The 15,851-nt window shown below is 40.5% G+C and overlaps 1 protein-coding gene across 5 annotated transcripts in view; it reads right to left on the bottom strand.

The window, feature by feature from the left end:
• Positions 1-15,851, bottom strand: part of baiap2a (BAR/IMD domain containing adaptor protein 2a) — a 50,894-nt gene that overhangs the window by 3,596 nt on the left and 31,447 nt on the right. For 4 of the 5 annotated variants that reach the window (XM_005940335.3, XM_005940333.3, XM_005940334.3 and 1 more), the window contains exons 6-13: positions 13,328-13,465; positions 5,829-5,981; positions 3,872-4,114; positions 2,841-3,072; positions 2,265-2,466; positions 2,075-2,143; positions 1,842-1,995; positions 1,558-1,595 (exon numbers count right to left, since the gene is read on the bottom strand). In XM_005940335.3, the coding sequence (XP_005940397.1) occupies positions 1,558-1,595; positions 1,842-1,995; positions 2,075-2,143; positions 2,265-2,466; positions 2,841-3,072; positions 3,872-4,114; positions 5,829-5,981; positions 13,328-13,465 (1,229 nt within the window). Of the gene's footprint in view, positions 96-1,557; positions 1,596-1,841; positions 1,996-2,074; positions 2,144-2,264; positions 2,467-2,840; positions 3,073-3,871; positions 4,115-5,828; positions 5,982-13,327; positions 13,466-15,851 lie in introns of all 5 variants that reach the window. The other variant, XM_005940336.3, reaches the window with a different exon arrangement.

Below are 15,851 nucleotides of genomic sequence, written 5' to 3'. Positions count from 1 at the left end.
GGGGGGGAGAGGCCCCTGTGCTATCCGGAGCTGTCTGTTTCTGTCTGTATGTCTGTTCTCACACAGTCGAAATCAATTTGCCATCAGGACTGTCACTGTGGAACAAAGAGAGAAGGAAGCTTGCCAGGTCGGACACACTCAGAGAGAAATGGAGAAAGACAAGACAGGCACAAGGCGGCAGAGTAGAGTTTAGGAGAAGGGCAGGTGGGGTCAGGAAATCTATTTTGCCCCACCCACAGCTACAACTCCAAACACACCTGCCATAATCAAGAAGATTGGACTTCCAATTCCCTCATCAACACTTTTACGCAGATATGTTTGCTGATATTGTTGTGCATATTTTGATTCTGTTTGACTCGACCAGTCTTTGAAAAACAGACAAACCCAATATGTTGCTGTTGATGAGAAAATCATCAAGTCATCTCCTTAGCTGGAGGGATGCAGTATTAGTCTGTTGGGGTGAATACACCCTGCAGGACAGAGTTGTCTCAAAATACTGATACAGAAAGAAAAATACACACACATTTAGAGCAGACAGGAGTATGTAAAACATCTTGACACTGGTGCCCAAAGCCCCAGGCTGACAAGCAGTGATGACTGAGATGAAGTCAGCGTGATGTCTACTGTCACAACATGTAATCCACCAAACACCAGGACATTTCTCCTCCCTCCCACTCTCACACGTACACACATTTACAGACAGGTATATACGCAAAGATGCACTCCCTGATCGGACAGAAACAGGCACAGCATAATTCTGAATCTTAACCTCACATTACCCTGACGAGTCAGCAAGGACTTGTTTAGAGTTAAAACACAATGGATCAAAAAAAAAATCACTCTGTCAATACACTGATACTGACCCTGCTCAACTTTAACAAGCTACTTAAAAAGTAAAGAAGAGCAAAGAGGAAAGGATAAAGACGACACAAGAAATAATATTTAAAGCAAACACTGCATACATACAGTATGGCAAAGTTGCAAATTTTAAATTCTATGGCAGAGCAGAACTTTTGTTCTCGTTAGTTTAGAAACAATTAGTGGATGAAGAGATCAGTGGCCTACTGTCAAAGTTGTGTCAAAAAAAAAAGAAAAAAGGCCAAATTTATCCAAGATTGACAGTTTGAAATCAGTAGTGAACTACCATCTTTGGGATTGTTGGCAAAAAATGAATAAATAAAATAAAATAATAGTATAAAATAGATAAATAAGTAAATAAAAACACTCCTGCACATAAAAAAAAATCAAAAACACACTAAATAAATTAAAAAGAGTAATAAAAGTAGATTTACAGAGCAATTGAGCTTTGTTACCACTAACTCGGGCATCACACTTCGATCCATACTGACTTTGTGATGACCCCAGTGCTAGTAGGTTTTTTTTCCTCAGTAAAATAAATTTTATCTGTTTAGAAAGCAGTGAAAGTATGCTACATTTAAATTGGGATATGCGCATGTTCAGCAGTTGCCTTGCTGCCTCGAGTGTCAAGTGTTTCAGATGGCAGTAGCAGTCATACATTATCGATCAATACTTAGGTAGGGCAAAAAAGGCACTTACCTTGTGGCAAAGCGACCATCATAATCCTCAATAGCAGGCTGAAAAAACAAGTGTTAAGCAGTCATTGTGTGCTCATAGACCCACTACTGAATTATCTGCTGTATTTAAATACAAACACTAGATGGCAGAAAGTGAGCAAAAGTCAGATTTTCACTTACTGCAGGATTACTCATTTAATTACGCAACATAAGACAAACTCAGGTGGGAGCTACAAATTAATTTAGCAAGTAACAAGTGCAGAAATGGTACTGTTCACTAAAAGGTACAGCAACATGTTACAGTACCTGTGTGCCAAAGCCTGCCATGCTGTAGGGGCGTGGGCGGGGCTGTGCTAGGCTTTGTGCCAGCAGTCGGGCAGTCAGGCCGTAGTCCGGTGTGGGCACTGATGCATCATTCTCCAACAAGTTCCCTGTACTGCTACTTTTCCCATGGTGCAGGCTGGAGGGGTAAGAAAACAATGGCCTCAGACTTGGTCTCATTCAGAATTATTAAGTGTGGCAGTGTTTATCCTGCATACTTCACTCTGAGCTTCTCACTGTCACTGTCAGGAAGCACGCGTGTGTAGGAGAACGGGAACCAGCCACGCCTGTTAAAAGTGCAGAGTTTGTTAAATGTACATGTGCCTATGGCTGCTCCTAATCGACAAACATTTAGCTTATTTTACAGTTTGGATTCGGGCAAAACAGAATAAATTATACATTACTTACATCTTGTTTTTCTCATTCTCCCCATAGTGCCAGCCATCACGCGCTTCAGGCACTAGCAGGGTGATGACATCTCCCTCGGAGAAACTAAGCAGGGTGCTGTTGTCACCTGCAGCGTGGGAAAAGATGGCCTGGACACGGGAGCGCCCGTTCTTTTCCAGTCCTGCCGCCATCGAACTGGATCTAGGCAGGGTTCGTGTCTCTCCTGTTGGGTTTGAAAGCAGATATATGTGAGCAACATGATTAACATCAGGAACTGTTCATAGACTACTGGAATGACTTGAGCTGAACAAACTCATGGAAGAATCAGTCAACAGCCAGACATAACAACATTAGCAGCTTTTGTTATACAATTCTGTACTTAACTGAAATCTTGCATATGATCATATTATCAACATTTTAAAGCAAACTTCACCTTTTCTTTTTTAACTCCATATTCAGGTTGGAACGTAATGTTTCACCGTTATTGGAAAAATATTTGCAATGATAAGTTTTATGCTCCTCAATGAAGGAAGAGGTTCAAACATTCTGCCCGTTTTCCTCTTTCGACAGTTTTGTAGTATTTGGATAACATCTTACCCACTGGGTTTTTATTCTTGGCGGGGGCAGGCCTGCGGACAGGTAGGGTATTGGAGTAGACGTCGCTGACCTGTCTCTGGGGCTGGACCTGGGACTGTACCTGTGCCTGGGTTGAAGGGGATGAAGGCCTAACTTGGGAAATAGACATTGCTGCTTCTTCTGCCCAGTATTCCTCTCCTTGGACTCCTGTTGTCCCATTGACCATGGACATGCCATCGGGACCCATCAGTCTCTGAAATAAACAAGCATAGATTCACTAAGAACAATAAAAAAAAAAGGCTTACAGTGTGGAATGCTGTAGCGGCAGTTCATCCTAATTTTTTGGATTAAGATGAAGTTTGGTATATACGGAATAGCACTGGAGCTGTAGACCTACAAAATACATTTCAAAGTGACTGATTAAGTCTAGTAAGTTCATCTAAGTTTACTTTGTTGCTGCACTGCATGAAATGAAGACTTAACAGCTCATTAACTTGAGTGCCATCTTTAAAGAGAAATGTTTGTTTGATTTGCTTCCTTATGGAGGGCCAAAAGCACATGAGCCGACATAAGGAGAGCAGTGCTAGCTCTTACTCAGTGGTGGCCTTGAGGAAATGGAGTGAAGAAACTCCAGTTAAATAATTTCATTTTCTCTATAAAAATAAGCCTAAAGTATATGTAAAATGCCAGGAATCTTAAATCTTTGACATCATATTTGAGAATTAAATTACAAAAGTAATATAAGGATCACTATCTGCGGAAGTGCACTGTGGGATCAAGCACTGGGGCAGAAGTCCCTTTGAGTCCTGTGGGTTGTAGGGGTTCTGGGGAGACTGGAAACCAGATAAAAATTTTGGGCTGGTCCGTGTGCTCTTCTAGGCCTTTGTCACTGGAATATTCTTTGTCTGAACAATGCTGGTGTGGGTGTGCATGCCAAAGCCTTTACAGGAATGCAAGGACTCATAGGTTTCCAAGCAGAAAATCAATGCTATTAACTAACATAATAAACAGCAACTCACTTATTAACATAAATAAATATTTTCTAAACTTACTGCTGGGTGTCCAAGGCCACTACCCATAAAGACAGCCAACTCTGGGGGCACAGGAAGTGGCTGTGCCCCAGGAATGGGGTCTGAAATGACCAGATTGGATTTGGAGGTATGCAGAGGACTTGCACCCCCAAGGGCAGCAGAGCCCATCTGCTGGGCCAGGAGCATGGCCCTCTCCGGCAGCTTGTTTGGATCTGAGCAGGCCTGTTGCCACACTGGGATCTTCTGGGTCAGAAGGTCTTTACCCTGATAGGAAAAAGGAAGTGATTTGGGGAAACCAGAAAAAACACATTTATGTTAAAAGCAGAGATACTGTTGTGGCTGCAGTGTCACCAGAGAAAAAGCACTCAGCTAAGCAGCCCCCCCCCTTAAAAAAAAAAACACAAAAAAAAACACAAAACAAAACAAAAAAAACAAGTCAAGTCCTCAAAGATATTTCCTTGCAGAGCATCCTTGACCACTGCCCTCAGTGCAGCTTTGATAATGTGCTGCGTGGGTGAGGCAGGCTAACATACAACCAAGCTGCCCACTGCAACATCTCACAGCCCGTGGACACGGCTGTTCTTTTTTAAAACTACCAAAATACTGTACAGTTAAAACCAAGATCACGTTTGTATGTCTGTATGGTACCTACACACACACATGCATGCGCAAACTGTATTTTGTCACTGTGTATTGACCAATCTGCAGCTCACATCATCTCTTTTTCTTCTTTGTGTTACACACAGGCAAACACACACTAGAAACCCTCTGGGAGAGGGTTCTTCAGGTTGTTGAAGGTGAATTCTTCCCACGCACACCCCCATCCTGATTAATGACTAGACTCCATGATGGTGGAAAAAAGCAGCAGGAGGATAGCTGGCACGTGCACACACACACACACACACACAGCCACATCTTCAGGCTGACAGTTTACACCCACCAGTATTCCCTGGAGACAGATGTACTCCATTACACATGAATTTGATATCCTTGAAAAATGGATAGGCTTGTGTTTGCAGTTCACACAAGCTCACAGAAACACACACCGACAAACACACACACACACACACACCATAAATATATAAATTGACTAAATCCTTCTATAACAACTCTCCACTACCTTTGATTGTATGCTATGAGGGGATATTTGCTTGGATTCAAAGGTTCTTTGCTTCAAATGTCAGCACCAATGTGAAAAATAACAAGCAGTTAAACATTCTCTAGTGACTGCTGTTGTAAACAATACAGGCAAAAGGCTGTGTGCAATTTATTTCAATCCATCTTACTCAAGGTTTGGCTTTTTAAAGTCTTTTCCTATTAGCCTTTAATAAACTGAAAAAGCGAAGCCGTTCTCCACATAGAAAAAGGCAACCAGATGCATGCAGGTGCACTGATGGATTACAGCTTCAAATATACCTGTCAGCTTGGCACAGTCTACGATGATAATCAATTTTTTAAAATCAAAGCGGCCCCTTTGAGCGGTCAAAACAAATGCAACTGAATTATATATACAACAGTGGTTCATAAACTTAAAATGACTCTGAGATAACAGATGGGGAGTAGTTGTTTAGACTGACTTTAAAAGCTCTGCACACGTCCCTTTTTGACCAGATAATACAGACAACATGTTTCAAATGATCTAAATTAATACAACTACTGAAAACAGGCTAGGCTCCACATGGAGCTGAGCCTTGCCTACAAACGCTTGATAACTGAACAAATTATTACAGGAAATACTAACCATACAGGTATAAAATATTGTCTTAACCATTTATCCTATTTGGGGTCACCAGTGGGAGCTGTCATAAGTAGAAAGGTAGCCAGATGTTTGCAGACAGACAAACATCAATTCAGGCTTGCATTCATATCAATGGCCAATTTAGAATTACCAATTAAAGTATGACTGTGGAAGAAAGTCAGTATCTGGAAAGAGACCGTAGTCTCCACCCAGAACGGTATGATAATTTAGTGATCTTACCTTGCCATGGTAGGCGCTGCTGTTCTTAGCCACAGCACACTGACGGTCGACTAGGAAGCAGTACCTGCGGCGCTCCTCAGACAAGGCCGTCTTGTATCCATCAGCAATGAAGGTGTCCAACTCAGTCTGCTTGCTGCTGATTGTCTCCACATACTGAAGGAGAAAACACCATGGACAGGACAATTACTGAGCAGGACATCATGATTACATCTGCAGATTTGTAGAAAGATTCCCAAAGATGTTTATGCAAAAAAAATAAATAAAATAAAATAAAGAAGAAGACCTTTCACTATTGCTGCTACAAATTCTACTGCTGAGACAGCCAGGAAAGAAGGTACATAGGTATTGTAATTAAAGAAAAAAAAAAGTAAAAAGACAGATTTCACATTTAATAAGTAAGGCCAGTGGACGGAAGATCTGTCTAGAAAGGGGTCCTTGCAGCTGGCTAACACCTAAGTACTTTTTTTTTTCAAAATAACACCCTACTTCACATTCATGCAATTACACACATTCACACCAAGGAGCTGCTCAGTGCTGCACAATCTTATACTGTCAATCACTTCACAGCTCCACTGGAGCAATTAGGGGTTAAGTGCACCTTGGCAGTAATAGTTGTGCAAGGAGAGAGCCTTACTCAGTAACTTTCTCTGGCAAGATTTTCCCTGCCGAGTGCTATCGAGGCACAGCAATTATGACTGAAGATCCCGCAGTGTGGAGGAGGAACTGCTCACAAAGACCCACTAATCCATTTTACATATTGGACAATAACAAATAACAGGTGTGTTAATGTCTGTACAAGAGTGAGTAATGTTAAAACAGCAGGAGGGAGAGATCCCAAACTTTAAGTTTGTCTAAACATGAATTCTGTAAAATGGGAAATGTCAGCGGGGACAGCACACAGACATGCACACGCATCGAAGGGTCAGTAAGTGGAGAGAAGCTATAGGGAGTCTTTTTTTTTAACAAGATGAAATGGCATTTAGGTGTTTTTGTGACCACGTTCTTCCAAAGTGCGTTTACATTGCATTGAGTTTGCATTCAAATAGCTAAGAGTTTTGCAGACTATTCTAAAAGTAGGTCAAATGAGTCAACTTTCATGGCTTTAATACTGTACCATCTGCTAATAAATACTGACCTAGAAGAGTGTGTTATATTTACTTGCATTGATTTTTAACTAGAGTGAAAACTGGGGTTTCTTTTGGTTGAATGCTCTGTAAATATACTTCATTCAGGTCATCTATGTTAAACATAAATACACTCTTGCAAGAATAAGATATCAACAATGCACATTATTTACATGAGCACTTAAATCCATCATAGGAATTTAAGAAATTTAGCCATACATGCAAATTTTAATCTGTAGTCCCGCCAGGTTTATGATAAATATTCTTAAAAAGTAAAGATTGGATTAGTCTGAATCGAATATTAGCTAAATTCGGCTGCTTCCTTAACATACGGGGTCACCGCAGAGGTTACTTTAGGTCTGCTTCGAATGACCTTCTGGTCCAACCTGTCATCTTTCAGGACCGAACTTGGATCATAGTAAAGCCACAAGTCTGCATCAAACATGATTCCTGGGTATTTGAATCTTACTGGCTGAAAAGAGAAAAATAGTTCATAACTTATGCTGCTGTTGGATCTCAGTGTGATTAATAGGTCCTAAGTTCAGTGTTCTTAATTAAAATAGAAGTTCGAGGGTTCCACATTGTGGCCCATTAAGACTGATGAAGTTGATCAAATTCCTCCCCGTAGGCAAATCTAAGATCCCATGGTGAGACCACGCAGCGCCGATGTACTGCATTTCACTGAGTAACCACCAGAGCACACTACTTCCCCACTGCCAGCAGTCAACACAACACTGATTCCATGCGTGTAGGAATATTTAAAGTGGCTAAATGATAGTGAACACAAACATTTTGAAAAAGATGCGTCCAGCCTTTCGTTTGCTTATCTAATTCAGGGTCACAAAGGGAGAGGTGTGGGACTGTAGCCAGTACCCCACTTAGAAGCGGGGAACCGCTGGACAGGTTGCCAGTCTGTCTCAGGGCTAACACAGGAAGACAAACAACCATTCACACTCAGGTTCACACCTACTGCCAATTTATAATTAACCTAACATGCATGGCTGTCGATTGTGGGAGGAAGCCGGCGTACCTGGAGAGAACCCACACAGGCACAAGAAGAACATGCAAATTCGACAGAAAAAGGTCCCAGACGGCCGGTGGATTTGAACCCGGGACGTCTTCCTGTGAGCAAACAGTGCTCACCACATTTTGAATTCCAGCCTTTTGTTACAGGAAGAAATTCACCTGCACCATTACACAATTCAATGGAGCCAAGTTGCAAATCAGGAAAGAGAACGATGGAAGAATGATGCACATATTTTAGTCTACTGAGAGCTCTTTATTTCTTTTTTTTACTACATTTTAATTTGGGGCATTCCTGCTCCCACCTGTTGCTTTCTTATTAAATACTGCAATTTTGTTTTGGTATGAGTCATAGTCTACATTGCAGAGAGAATAAAGAGAGGGGGCAGAAAGCAAGAGAGAAATATGTCACACATCCGCCCCAAAGGTAGACAATTCAGCTTGCTAAAATGTGTAAATGGGTCTTCAGTTATATCAGTGAAGCCACAAAATGACCATTTAAAGATCTGCTCCTCTTCTTCTTCTCATTTCTCTGTTGGAGTGACCCTTTTTTGTTTCTGCAGCCTGTGACTCACAGTCTGCTAGCCTTTCTAGCACTTCTAAGCAGAGCTAATAGGAGCAGCTCAACCAGTGTGCCCTCTCCACTTTTCAAATTCACAAGCCCCAAATTCTCAGTCATTCAAAAGGTCACCAAAGTAACCCAAGACAATGATGCAGTAAGAAAAAGCCTAAGCAAACACCAGCCACTATTATAGCTTAGGGACCTCAGGCTACATCATAGATCGAATGACTTGTTTTGCAAAGGTTATGAACATGAATGGAACCTGCTACAAGTTGGTGCAGTTCTTACATTCAGAGTTCACTGGATTAGCATATCTGCCTCTCTCTTTTTATGCCTCTTTACACTGACATATTCAGGACGAAATCCTAATAAGACAGCAAAAACTGCATGTGGCATTATGCACTCTGTTGCACAGTGTACCAACAGGGCTTTCCATAATTGCGCACAACGTGGAGGGAGGAGCGTTCACATCCTTCAAAAAGTGAAGAAAACTATAAGATTCAAAACATCAAAACTGTTTATACTCCGTTTATTCCTGTGGGGATTCGAGAGCATCTCATTGCACAGCTCAGAGCTGCTTAGGTCTGCTCTTCTGTTCCTTCCTCATCAGTACTCTTCGGATTCAAGAACTGTATTGTAATGCTTCAGGGCACGACAGAAGGAAACTACACATTACAGTGTCTTTGTCAAAGCTCATATCTTGTGCCTTTTTCGAGCTGTGCATGAATGTGAATGAATGTACCCACAATTCCAGGTTGGGATCACTTCTCATTTTTTTTAATGACACAGAGCTGAAGAAGCCCAGAGCTTATCAAACATCTAATGACATTAATTCTTAATCATGAACTCGTCTGTCTGTGACTGTCTGGGCTCTTATTAACAGCCTCTACAGAGCAAAGGAGTTTATCTAGATGAAACACCTTTCTATAGTACCTTTGTCCTCTCCAATGAACTACATAATGAACTGATTAGTATTCTAGCAGGCTTTGACCACTGAAGGCAAGAGAGAATGTGGAGGGGAGGAAATACAAAGGGACATATACCGAAGCGGGAGAGACAGTGGAGTGAGAGGAGAGGAAGACGATCAATAAGTTTGCCGGTGTCTGTTGCCAGACTGTTCAGACATACTTTAGTTTTTAATGAAAAGAGAGGCCACGAAAAAAAGGAAATCTTTTTGCCTCTCATCTGCTAAAATAACAGAAATGTGGCCTAGGAGAAGGAAATTGTGAGTGCATCTTAGCAACTTTTAGTTGTGCTTTCTCGGTTGCTGGAGAAAGAACCATTTTCTATCTGCACAAAGTAAGCTGCGGACTTTATATCTGCAGCTGGTCACTTTCTATCTCTTTCTAGGTGGATGGTTGTCATTGTGCAGCGCAGGTCTTGTGGGAGTGCAGGGCTCTTTCCCTCTCTGTGTGTCGTCTTCCCTGCGGGGCTCAGGCACAAACGAGTTGACTTTTCTCTCACACGCCCACAGACATGATATGATCAGGGAGAGTGAGCGGGCTGAAAATGAGAAAGGGAGATTGATTTTTGCTTTTTTCTGCTAACTGACTGAACATTGTAGGTCCAGAGCTTTTCTGGTCATACAAACTCAGAAGAAGAGCTTCACTTCTCTATGCTCAATAAGCAAAAGATGTATTTTTTGCTTTTTGGGTAGTAGCTCTGTGATATTAGTCAGTTTATTTGCCCAACTACTGTGGCATCTACTTTCCTCTTGCACAGCCATTAAGAAAAAAAAAGATGGATTGATGCCCCCAGGGGTCTTTTGCAATCCTATTACAACTCTGAAGTCTATAATAAAGCTAAACTGTCAGTAGAATGTAAAGACAGAAAGCATTAATCTAAGTTGGCCTGTCATCGGGAATTTAGACCAATATTTTGAAATTTTACATCATTAAACCACTATTTGCACTTCTTTATTTCTGAAAGTTGCAGTTGCTGTTATCAAATTATGCCATGGGAACCTTACCACAGGTCTAATTATGTAGCACACGCTTCAGGTAGCCAGATGCATGTAGCAACTTGCCATTCTTAGCTGAGCTTTATTGCTGTAGTGCCCTCAAACATCCGTCTCAATTCAAGCAGTGGTCTGAACAAAACCGGACGGCTACACACTGCGAGCTTTGATGCTTTATGATGACACTTCAGACGGCGTCTCTTCATGACATGCCTGACACCGTGGAACAAACTCAATGTGACACAGCAGTCAGATCAATCCAGCACTGCCATACTGCTCCAGACAGGATAGGGCAGATGTGTGACTAAGTGCGTGTCATAGCATGTAAACTGATCAGACAGAGGAGGAGCCTATTCTTCAAGAACCTGAAAAGCAAAGGAATGTTTTTAAACCCAGAGAACTCTGGAAGACAGTGCTATGCTTAAGTGAGGCTAGAATCATCAATCGGATTCTGTCATGGACGGCCACACTTCACGGCAAAGACCAACCCCGCAGTAATTACCCTACAAGTCTTGACCTGTTAGTTTGACATTTTTCCCCTCCATCAGACTCAAGTTTCCAGCCTTGTGAAGGAACAGCAATCACACTGTTGACATTCTCTGCTGTGTCATTTTTCTCAGTTTGATATTGACACTGGCTACAGAACTAAACAAATAAACATGCAGACAGCATTTGAATAAAGCCTGACAATGAGAAAAGGAGTGCCTTTGCAGGAGCGTGTTTTCTGCTGTCAAGCAGGTGGTCAAATGCTAGATAATGAACTATGAAAGATAACTAATTAAGTTATGTCTAACAGCAAAGAGTCTTTTCAACTCGTCAACATTCGTTTCACTTGAAGGACTCCCACAGATGCTGCTTTCCTATGGAAACAATCACGAAATGAGTGCAAGCGGTGCTTTGATCTCTTTGTGGATCCAGTTTCCATAATGCATGTAAACACTGAGTCAGCATTGTTTACAATTTGATTGCTTTGTTTTTTTTAAATCATTTTCTTTTAAGTGATGATTAAACATTTGATCTATACTTCACAGCAGGTTATAAAGTAAATGTCGAATTTCTAATAACTGTGCAAAAGACACACAGTACTGTGCAAAAGCGTTGAGCCATTGATCATTCCTTTATATTTTATTTCTAAAGGAGCTAGATATTCTGCTGTTTTTTAAAGTGGTCTTGAGCACCATTTCTCCAGGCTGTCAGTATTTCAAACATTTCTCTTTGGATATTTCCTGCTTTAGCACTCATTTTTTTTTGACCTATGAATGTTTGAAGCATAAACAGGCACCTAAATCAAGGGATGAACCACTTTTTTGTCCACATGTAAAACACATCTTGGAAAAGAGCCAATTTTAGGTTGTATCTTTAGGCGTTTTGTAACTGGCAGCCTGTCACAGAACATGTAATCTGTTCTGATTTCTTGAGATGAATCTGCAAAAAGATGCCAAAGATAACACATTTTGACAGGCATAAAAAAAAAACCTTTTTGCATCAAGGTGATTCCTAGAGAGCTATTAGCTTAAAGATTGGCATATACCAGCATGGTGCACAGTGTTACCTTAAGAAATTTGAGGAAACCGTAGAAGTGGAGTGCAAAAGTAGTGGCAGAGTTAATAAAAATATTAATAGCAGATGAACTGTGTCTGAAAGTAATGTCTTTAAGAAATTTGGAAAAAATAAATAAATCACGATTTGATACAAGATAAAAGAGATGAGAAATGAGTGTTATGGAGTGATAAATCTAAAGCTGAAGTTGTTGATTTAAACATATGCACAGGACGTCAGGAGAGAGATACAACAGTGAGTTTCTACCCAGATTTTAGATTTTGATCCAACATGCAATCCCAACTAAAAAGCATCTCTTTGCCAGCAACGTCATTTTTCAGCATTACCACACACACTGTCAATGATTTAAAAGCATACCTGAATAGAAAGCCAAACAATGGACCACTATCAGTAACTAATTATCAGTACTAGATAGGACCATCAGTACTAACACTATCAGAACACATGTACTGGCCTCCCAGGAGCCTGGACCTCACCATTATTGAAGCAGCGTGGGAACTAAAGGTAGCTAACATCCAAAGCAGAGCTTTGAGAAGCCTGGTGAACTCTTCCTGAAGATTACTTAAACTACAAGAAAGCTTGGCTAAGACAGTTCAGGCTGTGATACGCTGCAGTATTATTAGGATAATCATTTTATTAAGCAACTAGAACACAGAAAAAATTGGATAAATAGTATACTTGGATAACATCCGGCTATGACTTTTTTTTTTTAACCATCAACATTTGATGTATAACATCCTCAGATTTCTGTCATCGTATCTAGCCCATTTTTGATAATTGAGTCATCTATTTTGTGTCACATTTGCAGGCTGTGCTTTTACTCACCCCATTAAAACGTTGATCAAAGCTTTGCGCTGTAACATACTGGCTGAGTAAAGTGCACACACCTCGGTACATGAATTAGTGTAGTTATTTCCTCACGCATGTTCTTGTCAAAGTGCTTGTCATACATGTCTCAATGTAATAAAGATTGTTAAGGGTGCACAGTTCATAATCAAACCTCCACTATTTGCCTTCCCACTCAGGACAACTCCTCATCACCACCGCATCCTAGCTGTTTTGAGTCTTATATGTCACCCAAATTCATGGAAATCCTGCTGAAACTAAGCACAGCAGTCCATCTGACTTGAGAAACTCAAGATTTGGTTTGTTATTTCTGAATTTTGTTCTTGTCATTTCTGTTCTTGGGGGCTTTGCATGCTTAAATGTTGCCCTTTCATTGTAATAATTGCAAATGTTTGAAGACATGCAAAAACTCTCAAAACAGGCTCACCTGTATCTCTTTTTCTCCATACTTGGAGGGGTTCTTGCTGCCCTGGCTCTTTCTGCGCAGCTTCTTTAGTTCAGCTTGGCACTTCTCCAGACTCTCCCCTTTGCTCTTGTGTTCCATCTGGTATTTCTTCAGGGCAGCCTACGTGGGGCAGCAAGTGGTGCACAACACAAAATTAGACTTCCTAAAACAGGGCCGCAAATTAAATAGTCTGAGTGAGAAAAAAACAAAAAGGCAGAGAAATAAATGAGGCAAGTAACAGGAATGAAAACCATTTCCCAAAGGTTTTCAGGCAAGTTTGAAGCTCAGAAGAAAACTAAAAAACAAAACTCTGGATTCCACCCATAGCACAAAAGCACAGAAATAATTTGCTAGAGTTCTGAAACATGCTTCAGTTTTATGATACACCAGAAAATTATTTTTTGTATGGCACTGATGCTGCAAGATAGGATAATTTAAAAATGTCCCAAAGCAGTCTTTTTTAATTAATGCAATTTACATAATCTTTTATAAGCTCTGGGATTGCTTCTTTTTGACTGATTTAACATCTGCACTGCTTGCGATTGTGTCTCCAAAAGCATTTGCTGTCACTAAGTACTTTCTCAACCTGGTTAAAATTGATTTTCATGATGTAAAATGGGCAACAATCAGTGAGATCCAACAATGTTTAAAAAAACAAAAAAAACAACAAAACAAAACCAATGCATGATTGCTTGTAAAAATGATAAAAGCTATTCATTAGTGTTTTTTTTTAAAACCAGAAATGTACTTTGATTAATATAATTTGCTTATTTATTCATTTATAAGCAAAACAACTTTGTTTCCAGGCTTTACCAGCTCTGTTGCTATAGAAACAGTGCCTAGTGTGACAAAGCTCATGTGGTTTCAGTACACGGCAAAATTGGAGAGCTCATGCATGAGGGTTCAACACCCACATTTGCATACTGTAAGTCACTGAAGATGCAGGTAGCATATTCTAGGTATTCTGAAAAGGCACAGAAAAGAAGCCGCTGTTGTCACCAGGAATCTAGCAGTATGACACATGCGGTTTTTCAATTTCATAGCTGAGAAAAGGGTGGCTTACTTCTATAGGATTGAGCTTGACTGAAATCCTGTAAACAGCACAGACCTCCCCAACACCACACTTAAAAAAAATGGCTGGGATTTTTTTGGCCACTACTAAATAGTTTAACATAAGAAATCCCTCTGTTTAATATGTTTTCACAAAAGAAAAATTACCAAAATACATCTGTGCACCGGTTATCCAGTTTGTAACACAATAACAACGAATATGAATAACCCATCCTTTCATTACCTCAGTCCTTCCAGAAAAGCAGTGCACACAGCATTTGCTGTTCTGCTATTGACATTTAATTTAAGTCCTGGGAGCTGTGGGTCTATTGTGAACACACTTTAGCACATAAATCATAGCAGTGAGTAGAAACAGAACAATTGACTATTGAGTAAGTTTGCCCTGCAGGGTATATAAAGTAATATCCCAAGCATCCTCTTTGTTGAGCTGAAATTCACCCCCTAATTAAAGCTAAAGCCAGTACACTTTCATGTGTTTACTACACAACTCTCCATCATTGGGTATTATTCCAGACAGATAACTGGTTTGTGTGCTTAAAGCAGATTAGAAACAGAGGGGTCAGATGGTGAACTTTGGTATGCGTTGAGAATTTGACCCTTGTTTTGAAGGCTGATTGGACTGAGATGCTTCTCTTTGCTTCTATTTGCTTTTTGGAATTCAGTGTTATTCAGTCCAAACTCTGATGTAGATTTCATGGAGCACAAGCAAAATTGAAGAAAAGAGAGAAAAATCCCCCAGAGGAAACACGCCAGTCTTTCTGAACTCAGTCAAAGTTTCAGATGATTATTTCAAAAAGTCTGAGGTAAAGTGATCACTATTGTCACTGCAGCAGATCAGAAAGGCATCCATATTAAATGATGGTTGTTAAAGGCTCGGGGAAATTCCCAGAAATAAATGTCTGAAACTGCAGAAGAATGAGAAATTTATATTAGATGTATAAGAGAGTCAGCAATTCAAGATGGTTTCTAACACATCTTACGGCTTTAATATTAACTCAATATAACACCATCTGAGTTTACTGATAGGTCTCCCTGTTAAATGACACCCACCCTCCCAATTAAAAAGCAATGTTATATAAAGAGTGTGTGTGAGTGAGTAGCTGGGAGCTGAAGCAGCTCATAACGTGGTCCTTCCAACAAAACCGTACAATAATGGTAGCGTCCCATCCCCCAAAACAAGGCACAGCAGTACTGCTCTACACTCAGGCTGCAACCCACTCATTCTAAAGATATCACATGTAGACCAGCTTCACAGCGCTTACACACAACACACTCCAGGAGGGGTTTATTATAATCAGTCTACCCTTGACGGGGTGAGTAGACTTGAATGTTATTATGTTATTTCAAAACATCTCCTTTCCCAGACAGACCCTTTAATTGTCTCAGACTTTGAAATAGTTGAGAACACACACACACACACACACACACACACACA

The sequence above is a fragment of the Haplochromis burtoni genome, unplaced genomic scaffold, assembly GCF_018398535.1.
Source record: "Haplochromis burtoni strain Fernald_Lab_line unplaced genomic scaffold, NCSU_Asbu1 Contig_290, whole genome shotgun sequence".
NCBI classification, from domain to species: Eukaryota; Metazoa; Chordata; class Actinopteri; order Cichliformes; family Cichlidae; genus Haplochromis; species Haplochromis burtoni.
This window is presented reverse-complemented; position numbering and strand designations above follow the sequence as displayed.